This window comes from Rhopalosiphum maidis, chromosome 4 (assembly GCF_003676215.2).
Source record: "Rhopalosiphum maidis isolate BTI-1 chromosome 4, ASM367621v3, whole genome shotgun sequence".
Lineage (NCBI taxonomy): Eukaryota > Metazoa > Arthropoda > Insecta > Hemiptera > Aphididae > Rhopalosiphum > Rhopalosiphum maidis.
The window spans coordinates 47,490,790-47,510,650 of NC_040880.1; the positions used below are offsets into that span (position 1 = coordinate 47,490,790).

The window sequence follows — 19,861 nt, forward strand, 5'->3', positions numbered from 1 at the left end:
TAGTAAAATCTATGCATTCAAAGTAATCTTAATATTATTTATAATTCAATTAATAATTTATGTTTGATTACTTGAGTCACTAAAAACATATTTCCATTCTTCATAATATTCAAAACTGGATATCCCGACTGTAACGTCCAATTTGACATGAAATCAACTACATCCAATCCATTTCCAATGTTATAATCGTAGTCGTATAGAACCTCATCGAATGATGTAAACAGGTCTGAAGGTTCTGCAGTATTTTGACTATAAGTTTAATTCAAAATTAATTTTTTCTACAAATTATTCAGTTAATTATCAATAAAATTAATGCAACTTTAGTCTTTAGTTCACCTAAAAGATGAATACTGAAGTTAAACAATATAAAACTAATATTTACTTAAAATTAAACAAATAGCGTTGAAGGGACAACTTGAACAGATTTTCGGTCATCAAATTTTTCAACATTCTCAGGACTGATGCCGCCTTATTATACGATATGGTATCGAATAGGTCTTTGATCTCTTCGGGAGTACTCACCGACGCGGTTATGGGATGTCTGGGCTTCTGGTCATACGCCAATGCACCCTGAAACGCTTCGACCACAAACAGTTCTTCCATCAACCAGTTGGTCCTAACCTACTCCAACAATAGTAAACGAATGTGTTTCGATAGCGAAAAAATAAGTATAGGTAATTTAAATGAAATAATATTATTTATTTTGTACCATTCCGGTAGCAAAGTATTGAAAATACTGCGCGACACCTTCGTTCAACCATAAATAGTCCCACCACTTACAGGTGACCAGATTGCCGAACCATTGATGAGTGAACTCGTGTTGTACAATAATAGACGAGCGCATTTTCATTCTCGTTTTCGATTCGTCCGACAGCAGCAGATAGCTTTCTCTGTATGCAAAAATGCAAATACACAACCGAACAGCAAAAACCACTCGTCTATCGTGCCTTACTGATAATTATTGATTCCCCAATTTTCCATCGCCCCAAAACTCAAATCTGGTACTGCCAACAAGTCCATTTTTGGCAGCATATACGACAGGCCTGTGTACTCTTCCAGTACACGTAGATGTTTCGGAGCTTCGTTTAAGATATACTCTGTTTGATTGGATAATTCTTGGTGCGTGTAAACCGTTATCGTTGACGAATCGCTCTTATTATTGTTGCTTGGTACGAATTCACCCACGTAAATGGCAACCAAGTAACTGGACATCGGTGGGGTTTGGACGAAATAAACCGTTTCCGTTTGGTTCAAACTGAAATCGATATTTCATCAGTGACGCTTGGTACAAATCGAAATTTTATATTTTGATTGAACAATAATTTATAATTGTTCTAGTTTTTAAATATTAAATCTCGTGGTAAATCGCATAATCTATTTTCTTGTTTAATCATGTTAGCAATACTCGAATACTTAAACTACAATTTGGTGTTGATCTTCAATAGACATTTTCCGTGTGTGTAGGTTATAAATAGATACATTAGGTACTTATTTAATGTTTATGAGGACACCATACCCACATGTGTTGTCTCTGTCTTACTGACGTAGATCATAACAAGTTTACGTTCGGAAAAATACATTCTGTGAAGTCAGCTTTAATTTAGAGTAAATTTACCCGTTATCGAATGTAAAGGTAAGGATATTGTCTAAAAAAGGATATATTCTTTTATTGATATTATCATTTTAAAATGGGTTATAGCTATGTAAAATATTACAACTTTAAAATGATAATATCAATAAAAACATATGTCAAATTCTACATAATAGTCTTACCTTTAAATTTTATGATAGGTAAATTTACACTAATATTAAAGCTAACATTACAAAATGTGTTCTGCTGAACGCTAATTTTTCATGATGTACGTCAGTAACACAGACACAACACATGCGGGTATGGCGTCCTCTTAAAACATTTTGAATTTATCAATATCATAATATATTATCTAAACAATTATATATCCGTAACCTTTTTTATATAAATGTAATCTCTTGTTTTACGTATAGTGCAATTTAAATACTATAGTACATGTAACATATAACACCTATTTACGCCCAATGCATTAATTTATGAACCATTCTCTACGCGCTATTATATAGATTATTGATTCGTTGTGAATCAGGAAATGTAATTTTTTGTTCTAATATTATGACACAATATATTTTACTCGTTAATACTTTATTGTACTTTATCTATTCTGTATTCGTCGTATTCCAGAAAATCGGAAATTTTAAAGTCATTATTAAATCCAGTAAACATGATTATTAGATACTATAATACGAATATTTTATTCTTTAAAACGACATGTTTTATACATGACTTATAATTGCATTATGATTAGGTTATGTACTGATGTATAGTGCTATGCTCCATAAATACAATATACATAAAACATAGTATAATATAATACTAGTTTATCTAATTGTAAATGTTTTTTTTATATTTTTTACATTTTAAAAGTTATTTTCATTGTATTAGTTTTTTTTATTATTCATATGTCTTGGCGTTTTATTTCCATAATACAGAAAAAAGTGAATAGTTTCAGTACAGTCGTATTACTATTGTCAGGTACTCGAATGCAAGTCTTAAAACAAAACTACAAGTATCTTTATTTCGTTTAATTACTAAATTCTTCTCACTTTTTCGAATAAATCATTAATTTTCACAATTTAAGATCAATGCATCTATTTAATTATAAATATAAATAATTAAAACTTTAAATATGCACGTGATAAGTATTTTTAGTTCATTTTTTACAGAACTATTTAACTTGAGGGCATAGCTATGCATACATGTATATTATAATGATAAGTTTTTTTGATTTATATTTTACTATCATATGGAGCCTACCTGTCATTACAGCTACAATGATTAGTTTCTGTTAGAAAATTTATAACTGAATATAATTGATACTTCTAGAGTCAAACTTACCAAATTTTCAGTACTTTTTAAAATAGTCAGAAAAAGCTAAAAAAAAAAAATAGAAGTGTACGGAAATAATTCCTTTAAACCAGCTGTCAACAATATTAGATTCGATTTTTTTATTCCTTGATATGTTTACCAAAAATATGAAATTAGCACTTTCTTAATATTAATACATTTTTAAAATAGAGTGGATCTATTTGAGTTATATATATTAATAATTGAAAAAGTATTTTTATAAGAATGAAAAAAATAATAATAAAGTCAAGTTTGAAAATGTTCTAAAAAGTTACATAAATGTCATAAAAATTAAGAATTTTAAATATCAGTCACAATTTATTGCTTTTAAAAATCACTAAATATAACTATAGATTTAACTCATTAATCCACCAAATGGTTTTTAAATTTAAACAAAATAATAAACAAGCCTGGTAATTACTATGAAAAAAAAATCAAAACATCATGGAACCAACATAAACTGGCTAAGAATCAGCCACAAATAACATATTATTTTTTGCTGTGTGTTGTGAAATATAAATATTAACAAAATACAGAAGTATAACTTTTGGATGAATTTATTTAAAATAGTCGATATTAATTCCATTGAAACTCTAGAAGTATCGGGGTTAGGCATATCGTATTATATGTATAATGCATTTAATAGTATCTTGTAAATAAGCTTTAAGACTAAAATGGTCCTTTTTGGCCAAGTTAAGTTTGTAAAAATTAAAAAATATATTGTAATATTAATACAATATATTTTTTTTTGTACACCATTATATTTCAAAGTAATAATATACCAATTTTTTTTTATGATTTTCGTAAAAATAAATATGACGCTTCGCTGATGTATTATTATAGATACCTAATTTAAATTCCTATTTCCTATGTGGATTTATTGTTATTAATACTAACCGTTTAAAATATTCAAGACAATAAAATCAACCATATTCTTTAGTAGTTTAGAATATGTCTTAATACATTTTCATTATTAAATTAAGTTATATCAGTAGAAAAATTATAATAATTTAACAATACTTTTTGCTTGGTTTTAAATAATTAACATATGAAATAAAGCCGACAAGAGAGCACGTGGATTATGTTACCTACTCTAAAAATATTATTATGATTAACCAACCCATATTAGAAAATATATGTAAAGTTAATGATGTACATTATACATATGCTGCGTTTCTTAATAATTTAATGAAGATTTACGTGAATAAAAAATTACTTGTATGTTATAATCCAGCTATGGATCGCAAGAGTACCTGATACAAAACTTAGACTAATTTATAATTTTAATCCTTTATTTCATAATAGTTAACGGTTATTAAAACAGTTTTAAAATAAACTCAATATTTTGATATTCATCAAAAAAAATGTAAATGATTTTTTTTTTGCGCTTACCCGGGTTCGGTATACCGGATTGGCATGTTGGACAGCGCGATCTGATGCTTTTGTTTGACCACTGATATGTTGAACGTTGCTTTATACGCGGGTTCGTCGTAACACGGGAACGCTCTCCTCGCATAAGTTGGTTCGAACTGTGTCACAGCAAACCACCTGTCGCGTTTTGTCAGGACCATAATATGGCGTATATTTCCCCGCACAAATTGTCATAATAATAATATTGTATACTTACTTGGTCGTGTCTTGCTCCTCGTAAGAACTCAAATACAAACCAGTCATATCAGTTCTGATATTGCCGACGTACGTGATCGACACCTGCAAGTGTCTTCCTGACGGTACGGTCCTGTCTAGACGAACTTCGAACTGTTCGTCGTTCACCAGGTACTCGCTTACACGCAAATACCTCGTCGAGTAGGACGTTGTGTCCGCGACCGTCACGTTGGTCACGTTCAGGTCCCTGAGATTCAGGGTCACGACACTGGTGGACGAGACGACAGTGACATTTATATTCGCGACGCCACTGAACGTCAAGTTATCGACACCATTAAAGTCCTGGAACTCGAATCGCAAGTCGTACTGGTCCGGGACCGTCGTGCCGGGCAACCGGAACACGTCGTTCGTGGTTACATCTTTCTGTTCTGCCTGACTGCTTGACTGCCGGATTCGAGTGGACAAACAAAATACGCAGACCAAAAAATATCTCCACATGATTGCAGCTGCAGTGCACGACGAACACTCGCAACAAATACAGCTCCTGCAGACTCGTGAGCTAAAACTGCAGTGTCACATCACCACTCGCCAGCGTATGATATACGAAGTTACAAAATCTTCGTGTAAACCCAACGAATCCGTATTAGTTTTATCTTATCTAGCACCAATGCCCAGTCGTTCTACATATTTTTGTGAGGCCATTCACCTGCCAATGAAATCGGTATCGAAATTATTTAATTTTGGGACAATATAATATTACGACCCTCTAATCGCAACAGGTAATCCGTCGACAGCACACTACTTGAAACTAATGTCATAATTGTACATTAAACGTTATCTACTTCCAGGCACATTAGGATTAATTGTGAATTAATCCAATTATCTAATTTCTGGTATAGGTACCACGACATTTGCTCCAAACGAAATGTGACCGACTAACTGATCTGTGACCTGATCTGATATTGTACCTAGTTCCAATCTTCGCCAACATATTTATTATGTTTTTTTTTTCGTTTTGCCCATCAGTATTAAACTTCTTCGTAAGCATTAAATATGAGTGAGTCGATGACATTCAACAACTTAATCGTGTCTGTTTAATATTAAACGTATTTTGAATTCGAACTTGGCTGTTTTTACGTTCAATGTTCATACAATATTTTTTATCATCGCGATACAATAAAACCAGTAGGTTACTGAACTGTTTTTTGTATTGCTTAGCTGCACCTCTGTTCGTTAATCCTAGTATTTTTGATATTTTCATTTCATATGTAATACACCAACAAGATTTTTTTTTATCAAAATCGTAGGTACTTAAATCGTCGTTATAAATATCATAAATACAATGAGTTAGTTATTTTTTTTACGAAAAGCAAGTTAGTTTAAATGTTCAAATTTCAAGTGTTTACCTTTTTAGTTAAGTAGGTATAAGCTATATATTTAAGAAAATAAAAGTAGACTTTTTTAGATTCTAAGAACGATGAGTGTATAGATTCTACAAAGATGTGTGTATATTTTTTGTCTGTGTACAATATGGTAAATAATTTAAAATGCTTTGAACTAGTTTGAGATGTCAACATTAAATATTTCCGATATTTTTAAAAACTATGGAGAAAAACAAACAATAAATTAAAAAATACAAAACCACTTTTCAACAGCATTTTTTTTATGTAACTCAAAAAGTTAACTGTAGATACTTAAAATTATCACCAAATATTTTTATTATCATATTTGTATATTATATAGATAATAATATTTTTGAAAAATGTTGATTCTTTTTTAGCTATTTATAAACATTTGATATTTGATATTTTTTTAGTTTTTTTCCAATGATTGTTGATAAAAAAGTTTTCACTTTGACAAAAACCTTAAATATTTAAACATGGTTCGTTAAAAATTATGACTATTTAAAAATATTAAAAATGCATAGGCGATGTTAGTTATTTCGTTATAATTCAAAAACATTATTCGTGGTAGCAAATAAATACAGTTCAAAAATAAAATAGGATTTTATTGTTCGATTTTAAAAACGTACGTGTTAATCAATACTGATAAGACCATTAGTTGTAAAATCACAAGACTGTTGGACGTATTCGGAGTTGCACCGGACGATTTTTGGAGTGATGGACATAAACGGTTGTTGGCTCATTACAGGAGAAACAGTAGTACCTGGAGTAGATAGTAGTTGAAGTGATCGTCGTGGACATTTGTGTGGATGTTACCACGTTGAACTATCAACTAGGACGTGGATTTTAAAGTTATGGGATTTAGTGTAGATGTTTACGTCACTTTTTTTTTTATATTTGTACTTAAACGTCCATTGGCAAGACAACTACCGAACCAAGTTGAGTTCAACATTTTTGAACATGTTATTAAACGACGATTATAAGGTAGGTCGAAGACCACATTATCATTTTTCACATTTCCTATTTAAAAACGTAATCAAATATATTTTAACAGATATAATATACGAACAGATATATACGGTGGTGGATAACAGTAATTTTTATCCAACGTTTACCAACCGACATACATTATCTACGACTACCTGTCCAAAGTTGTTTGGTTCTCATCGTTCGTTTCGCCGAATAATAAGTTGAATATTATTCTACATATAACACATAATTTACATTCTGTGTACACACCATGTACATAAGTTTCCTCTTCTCTGTTTAACGTATTAGTGTGTCCATGTTTAACCTGTGTCTTAGTATATTCCATTAAACAGAGAGAATTAGTAATTCAATTTTCAATAATTTATTTATTTATATTTTGTCGTTTTCAGCCGTTCACTATCGAGACCGGTGAGATCTGCATCGTGCAAAATGCAAAACGTCAATATGGCATAAGAGAAACATTATACAAAGCTAAATAATTAATAATAGATATTCGCGTAATTCTATTACACTAATAAGTGAATTAATAGGAAATAGACTATATTTTATGTTCGCTTTATTTAAAAGATGTTTAGGGACACAATTTCACAATATTATTGAATTTATCTTCGCAATAGTAATAAAACAAATAAACAAGTTGATTAAATCAACCCTACTTGCGTAATACACAATATTTTGATACATACTTCCACTTTGTACTCGCGATTGTATTTATTATATATTTTAATTATCAGCGATATTCATATTAGGTGTGTTGTAATTTTATTCACACACACACACACACTTTCACTGTTCGTACCTACATATGTATGTAGAATGAAGATATTCGGACGACGATGCGTTTCATCTAAACGCAGTTGTGCACGGTGCTGCAGACCGTTTTTATAACTACTTTAACTATCTACTACTCATAAGTTATAACATACCATCAACAGTTTATGATACGTTAAAACGGAAATCGATGAAAACCTACTGACGTATTATTACTGTTGTTGTTATATTTATAGCTATATTACCATTGGTTATAAATATTGATTATAATTAATTATAATAAATATAATCTATATAATATTAAAAATCTTAGGAAGGGCTTAAGATGGCTCAGCAAGGGCTAAGCTCTTCTGCCCGTGTTCTCCCTGTACGCAATAATTATTGTCATCGTCAGACTAATTACGGTTTCTTGTCCACAGACGTCGATTAATTTGCTCAACACTACGAAACCAGAACTCTGTATCAACTTCGTCTACCGTGCAGATTCAGCAAAACATTTTCTGTTTTTACAAATTGAAAAACTTCAAACTATTTACTGTATATAAACACAGCAAATAATTTCCATATAATCGATGTTATATTATAAACTGAAAAAATACCAACATGGTATAGGTAGGTACCCTACAAGTAGTAAGTAAGTACACCACATATGTTCACATTTTTTTTTTTTTTTTGTCAAATTTATTGTCGATGTAATACCTATAGACCGTGTGTAAACACAAGACCATATAGACCACATTATACGCATACTATTATGTATATAATTATTTATTAGAAAAATATAAGTATATTTTAACTCAACTTTTTACACAAACAATAAAACGTGATTATCTAAAACAAACACAACGCATTATCACTGTGGACAACAGTGAACAAATCGCACAGCATTTCGTGGTTAAGTATAAAACAAATGACATTTTACCATATAAAATACAATTTTCTTAACGATATTCACTACTCTCGCAACACCTAAAGTGTATTATATTCTACCGTCGGTCTACGTGACACTTGCGCGTGCCGTAGTCTAATATTTTATGTTTACAGTGTCCGCGAAAAAACCGGCGAAGGTCGACACCGTCTCATCGGGACGTAACTGCCGCTGTTGCAGGTACGTCGACGCGCGTCCGCGGTGACGGCTACGGCGGCGACAGCAGGTGACGTCGCGATGAGCACAGCCACAGCGCCGCCGACGCGAACAAGACGCGCCAAACGGTGGCGGGCGCATCGAGCGACCGGCCGACAGCGCCGCTGGGCGTTTCGCTGGTCCACGTTTCGGGCGGGTCGTCGTCGGTGGAGTTGCCGGTGGGACGGGGGCCGCCTGGCGTCGGGTCGTCCGACAATCCGAGCCTGAGCACCGTGGCCGTGGACCATTCGCCGATGGCCGAATGGTGCAAGTCGAACCATGCCAGGTTGTCGTCCACCTGGTTCCGGTACGACGCGTCGAATACCTTCCGAAGACGTTCCGGTACCGAAGCGTTTTTCCTCAGACTGTCAATCTTTCCAAACATTTTAAAGTAGTTAGATAATATATTATATCGGTTTACTACGTGTGAATTATTGTAAAAAAAAATTATTATCGAATATCATAATAATTATTATATTATATGATATGAACAGCGACTATTAAGGTGTGGGCTTATTATTTTCACATAAATAGTGATTTTTTAAACATTCCGAATGCTCACTGAAATTAAATTTGAAAAGTGACTGCGGAACTCAATATTTTACTACCATCGCGCGCGCACACACACACACACACACCCACACCCACATATGGTGACCCGTCAAAATTCCCATCAAAAATATCCTCAAACCAAAATATGACGCGTAAATAATAACTTAAAATGGAAACCTTTATTATAAAAGTTGCGATAATCGAACTTTATCTAAAGTTAATAAGCGTTATTCGTTATTTTGATAACGATATATCGTGTCATTTTATACGTATCATTACCTACAACACGTGTCGTGAGCTAACAGTCTTAAATTAAATAATTTAATTAACAATTTTGATAATAACTTTATATATAATATATAGCAATATAATTTTAATATTTTTTTAAACATTTTTTTGTATTCTATATGAATGTTAATAATAATTGTACTGTATTAACATATAAGTAACTTTTATAAAAAGGTTTAAATTTGAATTGATATTTACGCGGGATATTTCGTCATGGTATATTTTTTCAGAGATATTTTGACCGAAATATTTTGCCACCCCCACACACACGTCATTTGCGGAAAATCACGCCACCATCTCGATGCTACTCCGTGTGAATAGATTTGAATACCTTGCGTATTTCTTCGTCGCGAGCCACCTCAGAAGCCAATAACGCATATATAGACATGGCAACTTGTTCCCCGTTGATTATTTCGTTTACGATCCGATCGAGTTTGTTGGTCAAGAAATCGATCAACGCCCTGATGCCCTGCGGCGTCGACGCCAACGTGCGGTATATGACTCTAAAGTCTTGTGGCAGAATCGGGCCGTTGTACCCTTCAAACATGAAGTCTAAATACCTGTGAGGATAAAACAGGTACGCTTCGTCGTTATCATTATAAATATAAAGTAGGTGATAATATGTCGATAGCTATAAAAGTGCGTCGTCGGAACGCTATACAATTAAAAAAAAAAAATAATAATAATAATAATCAAAACCGATATTTTCGTGTATTATTGCTGTGTCGCTATTTCGCAGTTTCGTATATTTACTTTGACAGTTGAACGCGATCTTTGGAACAAGCCAACGCCAACTGAGCGGACTGACGATCGGATGCCGATTCGGAACGGACGTACACGTTCAGCACGCTATTCCACACTTCCGGATCGCCGTGTTTCACACCGACGCAAAACGCCGCGTCCCTGATATCGGCTGGTATGCTGAAAACAAATGGACAAACGTTAAGACTCGCGGACTGCACGCGGACCGTCGCCTTCGTATGGTCTCGATAAACGGCATATAATAGGTAGGTCAGATCCCGTTACTTTTCACCCCGACGCCATTTCTGGAAGTAAGACGAGGCCGATTTTGTGCACTGCGCGTTGTCCAGTTTGCACGCCCAACTCGAGAACGAGTTCCAGCCCGTGTTGACGGTGTGGTCCGTGCAGTTGCGGTTCACGACGAGATCTTCGGTTTTCGCGTAAATCAATCCGGCCAAGTGCCCCACGTAAGTCTACAAGTGTTAGCGATCCAATGACACGTAATCAATATTATGCGGGTACATATTATTTAAAATTATGATTAATATTATTGTTTAACCCAATATATCTCGTAACCCCGATGAACAACGCGCGGAAAACAAATAAATAAATAAAACAATAAAATATTGCGGTCGTGTCGAACCAGTGTCCCTCGACCGACACTCGATAGTGATATTTACCTTCAGTTGCTTGTAACCGTTCGGACAACGTCTCATGCGGTTCAACAAATACGCGAATCCGTTTTGAGCTGAATACCACGGAATTGGGTCGTTTTCATTTTTCAGATATTCCGACAAATTCAAAACCATCGCATAATCCATTCGACTCGCTTTGGCCAAATTAAACGCGTCGTCTATCAGCTGAGCCCTATTCAACACGTGTACTTCATTGCAGTCGTTATGCAGCTGACTAATTAACGCGTTCCAATTTTCTTCCTCGTAATTAACTCTAAAAAATCCTATATTTTTCATTTTTTTTTAATAGGTGTTTAAATCGTACGTACATAAACTAAAATTAAAACTGATAACAATCATTGCTTAAACACGAATTTACCGATCGACTGTAAATTGAAAATATACCATCCGGTTCCGTCTGGATCTGTCAAAACAGTCTTGTTTCCCTTTAGCCAAATCTTGGGCAAAACGCCGTTGAAATCCTTCCTATTTTGCGTCGTATAAGTCAGACCGATAATCCATTCCGTCACATTATTATCGGTATTATCATTAGAGCCATATACCAAAAATCGTTGCTAAAAAATCACGAGCCGTTTATTTTTTCAATATTATTACGCGCATTGTCGATATCATCCGCAACTACCTGAGTTATGACGAACGTGCCGTTGTCTCTAGTGATTTCGACCAACGGGTAACCGGGTTGTTCCGTCCAAGACCTCATGTATTCGGTGACGGTCACATTTGTCCCCAAATCAAATTGCTCGTCGTAGAGAACGTTTTCGAACGCATCCCACAGATTTTCAGGAGTAGCCGCTTTAAACCTACACGCAATTATACGAAAATTCAAATTATTTTCAAAACTTTTAGTCTAGTCTAAAACACTCGGAGAATCGTCCACACTCACTCGTTCTCTCTCAGATACAGGTTCAACGCCTTTTTGAAATTGTCTTCGGTCACCGCGTACTGTAACATCCGGAGCACCGCCCCTGCTTTGTCATAAGATATTTCGTCGAACATGCTCCGAATCTGTGCCGGGGTCTCGACGGAACCGGAAATTGGGTGCATCGGGATTTGGTCTGCGTCCAAGGCCACTTGATGGACTTCGTACACAAACACGTCCTCTAGCCGCCAATCCGGTTCAACCTGCGCAAAAAAATGATATTATACTATTATTGTTATTGTGCGTATTGTTATATCACACCAGCCAAGTATGGATTTCATATTATACCGTTTTAGTTGCCAAATATTCGAAAAACGTTGCAAAACCTTCGTTCAGCCACAAATAGTCCCACCACGCGCACGTCACCAGGTCTCCAAACCACTGATGAGAGAGTTCATGTTGCACGACTGTCGTCACAAACTCTTTGATTTTGGTTTTCGAGTCTTCTGACAACAATAACAGCCGTTCCCTGTCAAGACGCCGAGAATTTCTTATTTTAAAATTTATTTTTTTAACAATATTCATTTAGACGACTTTGCAGAAAATTATTTTTTTTAGTTTTAACTACCTATACTGTGTTTATTCAAAGTCAAAATCTTAAACACTAAATGTATTTCTATTCTTAACAAAATAAATATTAAGTATTATACAATTTATAGATATACACTTCTTGTGTTACAAAAACCGTCATTCTCTGTATCCCTTGTGTTCATTTTAAACGTTTTCTTATTACTAATATAATACACAAAATCATATAAATTGTGTTATTATTTATATTGCGATAGTACCGTAAAAAATATAGTTTATAATAGTGAAAATTATGGCTATTATCCGTGGTTTTAATATTATATCCATTACCTGTATGTGTTCAAACCCCAATTTTCCATCGCACCGGCCGCGAAATCCGGTATCGCCAGCAAATCCAATTTGGGCAACGTGTAATCTATTCCAGTGAATTTCTCCATCGCTTCGAGTAGTTTAGGCGATTTGTCCGCAATGTATTCGGCCTGCTTCACGTAATGCTTGTGCGTGTATATTCCGATGTTACGCGTTTTCATGGCGTAAAACTCGCCCACGAAAAACGCCACCAAGTACGTGGATATCGGCGGAGTCTCCGTGTAGTGATCCCAGTACATGTCCGTATTTTGTCTGTACACGAACCGAGAAAAACACTTAGATTATTACGAGCGGTGTACTACGACAGAGATATGCATTTCGTCCTATATGTAGTATGTGCATATTAAGTAGTATATAGTATATACACCATATTACATAGGATAGACGTATGAGAACTGTTTTTTACTTGAATATCATGGTTAAAATGTTCAGAAAGAGCTTAAGCTGCTCGACGCGCACAACACAATCGAAAACACGAAAATAAAAATATATATATACATGCTTACATTTTAGTGGAATTAATCAACGGCATATTGGACAGTGATATCTGATGTGACCGCCTTTTGATGAACACCGTGAACGGTGCTTTTAGCGCGGGTTCGTCGAAACAGGGAAATGCTTTTCTCGCGTGCGTGGGTTCAAATTTTGTCACGGCCAACCACCTAAAACCACACAATATAATAATTCATAATATTCGTAAGATTAAAAACAATAAATAATCGCCTCATCACACGAGTGGACGAGTCGTGCTTTGAAATTTCACACCGCCCGTTAAACGATATATTATCATTATTATTGGTATACTACACCACTTCAAACCATTATAATAATAATACGCTTTTTATCAATTCGATTAGTATAAACATACTGTAATTTGTTATGTATATATTATTATACCTACACTCTATACGGACGGCGACGTGTGAACAAATTTATTATATACCGCGTAATATGGTAATAGTTTCCTCGGCGTAGAAACCGATATAAGCGAGTACACTAGGTGTAAAGTTAGGAAGTACTAAAACAATCTATTACACATAAATATTTATGTTATTAAATCGAGTAAATACAAAAATTAAAATTGAAATCTAGAAACTATTCGTGAAATTTGTGTAAGCATACTCGGAGAAACGGTAATAAACGGCTTATTTAAAATATGTAGTTGATAAATCGATGACACAATAACACTCTTCGATCTTTTTAAAAATATAATATATCATGCGCATCTTAGTTTGGAATATTACACACGGGAAAAATAAGCGTGATGTATTGTCTATTGTCTGTACGAGTGGAGTTACATACATTTTTATAGTCTGTTTCGTGTTTGGCAAGGATATGTGCGCTCGGATATTAATAATTTTAAAGCATTTTTTTTAAATATAACATTGACATTTCTATATCGATTAATTCTATAAAATGTTTCGAGATAATTTTCTAACTCTAAATCATGGTTTGCAAAATATGGAAATCCAAAACTGAAAAAACCGAATTTAAAATTTTTTTAAAAAATCTTGAGTAACATGTGACAAGAAAAGCATAACAAATTGAAACAAATATTTTTAAGCCAACTAATATGTTTATGTATTTTGTAAATATATCATGATACATATCGACCCTGCGGAACGCAAAAACTTATAAATCTAGTATATCTTTTCTGTTATAAAAATTGTATGTAATGTGTCGTTTTAGCTAAGTATACAAGTACACAATATCTATTATTGACAGGCATACAGAAAATATTTAACATTCGAGCCAACTATACCGTTTTTGGTCTCTATAAGTATTTAACTGGACATTTCGACATTTTTTTATAATGATAACAATACTAGTAGGTTTAAGTCTTATAGTATTGTAACATTTTATGAGATGAAATGATGTTTTAAGAAATGTTCGAATAACTAAATAGGAGTGAGCCCCGTTTTGATAGTTTTACTTTTTTTTTTTTTTTTGTAACACAATTGCGTACAAGTGACGACTGATCAATGAAGCTTTTTTTCGAGCCGTAAGACGAACGATCGTAATCATTAATCGTTTATTTTTCAAGTGACTTCATGTACAAGATCACGTGAACTGCACAGTTTATGACTTGTCTATTATTACCCATAAAGTCTTTGGATAAATATAATAATATGAGTTTTAATCATGGGCGTAATAAGGGGGATTGGGAAGATCAGGAGGGCTTAACAGTCGCTAAACTATTTTAAGCCCTTCCTAAGATATGTTGCTTAATTTTAATACGTATACGGTACGTGTTCTTTATTATAATACAAATTATACAGTTTATAATCAATAGTAATAGCTATAAATATAACAACAACGGTATAATGATATGTCGGTCGGTTTTCATCGATTTCCGTTTTAACGTATCACAAGCAGTTGATGGTATGTCTTAAGTATAGTTGAGTATTTACAAAAAAACAGTCTGCTGCACCGAATATCGTCGCGTTTGGATGAAACGAATCGTCGTCCGAATGTCTACATACGCGTACACGAGCGGCGAACGTGTGTGTTACACCTTGTATATGTATATATATATATACTGCATGATAATTAAAATGTACAATAGATGAAATTGTATGTGAAGCAGTTGGGACCCATTGGACGGTGACCTATTTGTGCCCATAATCCGACCGTCCCGATCAACCGGAGTGGTGTCCCGAATGAGCGGATCCCACTGTGTGTGAAACGGGTGAAAGACAGATCTTCCTATTCGAAAACCACCACTGTGTACATGACGGCCATGGTGACGACTAGCGAGTGAATTTGTACGAGTACGTCGTTATGACACTTGAACTGCGATTTTCGTTTGTAACACGCCCATTCAACAAACCCATGTTTACGCTTTGCAACGATAGCGCAATATTTTTAGAAAACACTAAAGTGAAGTAAAACGAAACGGTAAGAACGACACGCGGACGAATCATAAACACTGCTGGTACACTAATTCCGTATACGCAACTACGCGAATCGAAACTGTTTTCTATCGTATTACCGTAGACGTAGAGAAAACGTTAAAGACGACTGCGCATGAATATTATGTAATGGTCGGAACAATACAATGTCAGCATACCTATGCGGCTATACACCGTAGATCATCGCGTGTTGTCGCCCACCGCAACTTAGAAAACAATCCGGCAATGTCGCACGAAAAAATTCAGATAAACAGATCTCGCAATCGCAATGCGGTAGAAGTCGAGTTCGGAATCGTATACGACCGTTGCCGTAAATATCAGAGTAGGTAGAGGTACACGACCAACAAAACGTTGTGTACGGTCTCCGAATACGCCCAACACCCATATCGGAGGAGGCCAGTAATCGAGTCACATTCTGCATATCTGCACGTACGACAAATAACGGTTCGCGTTTTATTGCGTTGCACTACGGAGATCACAAGACTTTACGAGATTCATCGGGTTTGCTAAGAACCGTATGATTAAAAAAAAAAAAAAAATAAAAAACATCGTAATTACTCGTATCCCTCCAAATACCGCGGCGGTCGTCGAAATCCCTACGTCCAGGGGCGAAGCAAATTTTTGGGGGGGGGGGGAGGGTGACATTATGTATAAAAACAATATCGAAAAAATATATTTTTTAGGAGGGGCAACGACTGGGTTTAGGGGAGCACGGCCGAGGAGGACGCACGCCCAAAAACCGATCCCACACGATAACGCTTGCGCGTGCATAATTGTTATGTACTTGGTGACGTTGCCCTCGAGGTACGAACTCCTGTAGTAGCCGGACATGTCGTCCCGGAGCGGCGCTTGGAAGTCGACGGCGACCGCGTAGCGCCGGGCGGGTATCAGACACCGGCCGTCTACCACGACGGTCAGCCGCTCGTCGCCGTCGTCCAGTCGCCAGTCGCCGACGGTCAGCGGTGCGCCGGTGACGACGTCGGTCACCCGGACGGCCGTCACCCGGACGTCTTTGGCGTTGAGCACGAACCGGCACAGCTTGGGCGCCACCGTCGAGACGATAGCGATCTGCACGCTGCCCGAGTACGACAGCCTGTCCAGGTCGGTGTCCACGCGCAGCTCGTACGACACGGGCGTCACGCCGGCCGGCAACCTGTGCGCGGCCGTCGAACTGTCGCTCGCCGCGGCCACCGTCTGGTGCCCGGCCGCGGCCGCGGCTTTGAACCCGTTGGCCACGCTCGAGTGGTACGACGCGGACCAGTCGTTCGACTGGCCGGCCGCGTCGCGTCGGTGCCGCGGCACCGCCGCGGCGAAGAACAGCACGAGCGTAACGAACGCGTAACGGACCATCGTCGAGTCCCGACTGATCGCCGGCGACGCCGCCGCGGTCCGCGCGATAACGTTAATCCGCGCGCCGTTTGCAGATTACGATATCGCCGTAATGAATACCGTGTACGGGTTTAACGACATCGCCGTTCGTCGTGTCGCGCATTATCACGACATAAATTATTGTTATTGGTCCGCGACCACTACGCCGACGATGTGTCGACGCGGTATGTCGTGTTGCGCATTTCGCAATATTACGTGCCTTTGCCGTCTGTTGGCGTGATGCTACCGAGTACCGAAATCTCGACTCGAGGGGGGGGAGGGGAGAGAGAGGTCGCTGCGAATTTGACGATATCGTGTCGATAATAATTACCGCGCGCACTGGTGCGTGCGTTGTCGAAACTGCAATCGAGGGTGCACATCGAGTGCGAGTTCCGAGGAAGCCACAGCACGTGAACGGGTTTTGAAAATAAAAAATGTCAAAATAAACGGAGCGTATTTTTTTTTTATTAACAGCCGTAAAAAAATATTCGAAGCACACCTATACGTACCCGCGATATTTAATTAATAAAAAAGTACGAGTTGCGTCTTAACGGTGTTGTGCATTCGGTATTGAAATTCGAAAATACACACGACGCCCGCAAAAATCCCCATAACGTTTACAGACAAATCCAAACTATAATTCCGTATAACGCGAGCGCACTGCGTATAACATGACAATATAAAACAATATTGTTTTTATTTGATCGCACCCCGTACCTTCTGTGAAATATCAAAAATAAAATCGCATTAAATTCACAGACACGCGAATAATGTTACAGTAAAATATATTCTCCGCAACCATTATTAATAATAACAATTACGACGAGCTAATATAGTATTATAATATTATCGTTCGTGGCACGACACACGGCGTTTTCGGAAAACTTTCCCATTGCGACATAAAAAAATTAAATTAAATTATATAGAAAAATACCGACATTTATTGTCATTATTATATTCTAGCAATTTAAAAACTATAATAACAATTTTCAGATATCATTCGAAAAAAATGTCATTGACAAAGATGAAAAAAAAATAAAACACTCGGTACATAAAAAATTAAAAACTAATCTGACAAAAACTATTGGCAGTATTTGTGTCAATGAAAATAGAACAACAAACTCTACGTACACACTCAAAGATAATGCGTTTTAACTTGTTGCTCCTCAAAAATATAACATTTTATAGTTTTATAGCACTTAAATTATACTGTATTATAAACCACAATCGCTTGTCGTATCATGTGTACGTTACACCATCCGAATTAGATATTAAATTATTCCGCGTATTTTAGAACCCAAAACCAATGAAATCTATAAACGAAATCGATTGAGTTATATAAACGATTATCATCGTACGATATTCACTTGTAGATTTATGTAATGTGGGTAGTAATTGGGCACTTAATTTTTAATTCTACGGTCTTAAATATCAATTAAAAAACCCTTGTGAAATCGATTTTTAATATGAAATATAATAACGGGCTTATTGAAAATAAGTTAGCAACTTTAAGTCGATTCTCGACATGCCACGTTGATCAGACGGATGATATTTTTTTCACTATTTTGTCGCGAATCGACCGCCTTGACATAATACCGCATATAGCGACAAAATAACGTGTAGCGCAAAATCTACAACAGGTTGATACAAAAGATATTATCGATTCAATTGTTATGCCTCGATGTCGTAACATTTACAGTTCACTGGGCCATTTTATATTATCTTTTGCGCCGAATTTATTGTCACTTTTCGATCGGCGGACATTCCGATACACCGCCGCAATGTTCGCTTAGTTTTTCACAACTCAGATCGGAATAAAATACGCCAACGACATAATAAAGTAATACGTTTTCAGAATTAATCTGTCCGTAGCTATGCGCACTCGTGATAACGGGAGTGTTGAGATAGGATAGATTTCGCAACACTCGTGAAAAAACCGTCACATCGCTATGATAATACTTAATCCGAATGATAAATATAGGTATTATAGTCAGTGGCTCATCGTCGGGATTACGTTTAGTAAAATAGTGGGTAATGTATATGTTAACGCATATCGAAAACTTGAAAAAAATTATTAGTAGGTAATCTCGAAATTAATTAAATCTCCACTCGTAATTATTTTTTATATACTTACACATGCCCATACCGAGGATTTGTTCGTGATACTGAAGTATTAACGCATAATAATATGCCTATATAATATTTAAGCACCGTAACGGCTTACCTAAATATAGCTTTTACCCGATAGCTAAACAAAAAAAAAAAAAAGACGATATTCATCATTAAAGCGCATATAAACCTATTATACGGTTAGCATCAGACTCGCTGGTTTTTGTGTGTTATTTTTAACAACAGCCTTTAATTTATTTTCTCCTCAAAACGTTCGTCAAAAAATTAAATGACGGCTCGTTTTTAAAACCAAGAAAACGCGTTGCTAGTACTTTCGCTTTAGCACTTAAAAACGCCCAGGTGTTTCGTTTCGAAAACCATCGGAAAATATAAGTAAAAGAAAAAGAATGACGGGACACGGTGTGCGGCGGTGGTGACCAGGTGGCGGAGGGAACTGTAAAAAATACTCTTCGTCGAATATGACGTTCCTGACAGCAATGTTCGCCCTCGCTAAAATGATATTTCTAACATAAACAAGGCACTATGCGAA

The 19,861-nt window shown here is 35.9% G+C and overlaps 1 protein-coding gene across 1 annotated transcript in view; it reads right to left on the reverse strand.

Annotated features, from left to right (window-relative positions):
• LOC113558184 overlaps window positions 1-17,199 on the reverse strand; it is a 31,609-nt gene extending 14,410 nt beyond the window's left edge. Inside the window, exons 1-18 of the mRNA XM_026963687.1 lie at window positions 16,619-17,199; window positions 13,429-13,584; window positions 12,884-13,174; window positions 12,314-12,494; window positions 11,990-12,228; window positions 11,729-11,906; window positions 11,465-11,660; window positions 11,092-11,369; window positions 10,697-10,884; window positions 10,424-10,591; window positions 10,002-10,230; window positions 8,845-9,203; window positions 4,566-5,108; window positions 4,331-4,486; window positions 953-1,255; window positions 710-890; window positions 383-621; window positions 72-249 (exon numbers count right to left, since the gene is read on the reverse strand). Coding sequence (XP_026819488.1) covers window positions 72-249; window positions 383-621; window positions 710-890; window positions 953-1,255; window positions 4,331-4,486; window positions 4,566-5,108; window positions 8,845-9,203; window positions 10,002-10,230; window positions 10,424-10,591; window positions 10,697-10,884; window positions 11,092-11,369; window positions 11,465-11,660; window positions 11,729-11,906; window positions 11,990-12,228; window positions 12,314-12,494; window positions 12,884-13,174; window positions 13,429-13,584; window positions 16,619-17,184 — 4,629 coding nt within the window. The 5' untranslated portion in view covers window positions 17,185-17,199. The remainder of the gene's footprint in view (window positions 1-71; window positions 250-382; window positions 622-709; window positions 891-952; window positions 1,256-4,330; window positions 4,487-4,565; window positions 5,109-8,844; window positions 9,204-10,001; window positions 10,231-10,423; window positions 10,592-10,696; window positions 10,885-11,091; window positions 11,370-11,464; window positions 11,661-11,728; window positions 11,907-11,989; window positions 12,229-12,313; window positions 12,495-12,883; window positions 13,175-13,428; window positions 13,585-16,618) is intronic.
• Between the last annotated feature and the right edge of the window lie 2,662 nt (window positions 17,200-19,861).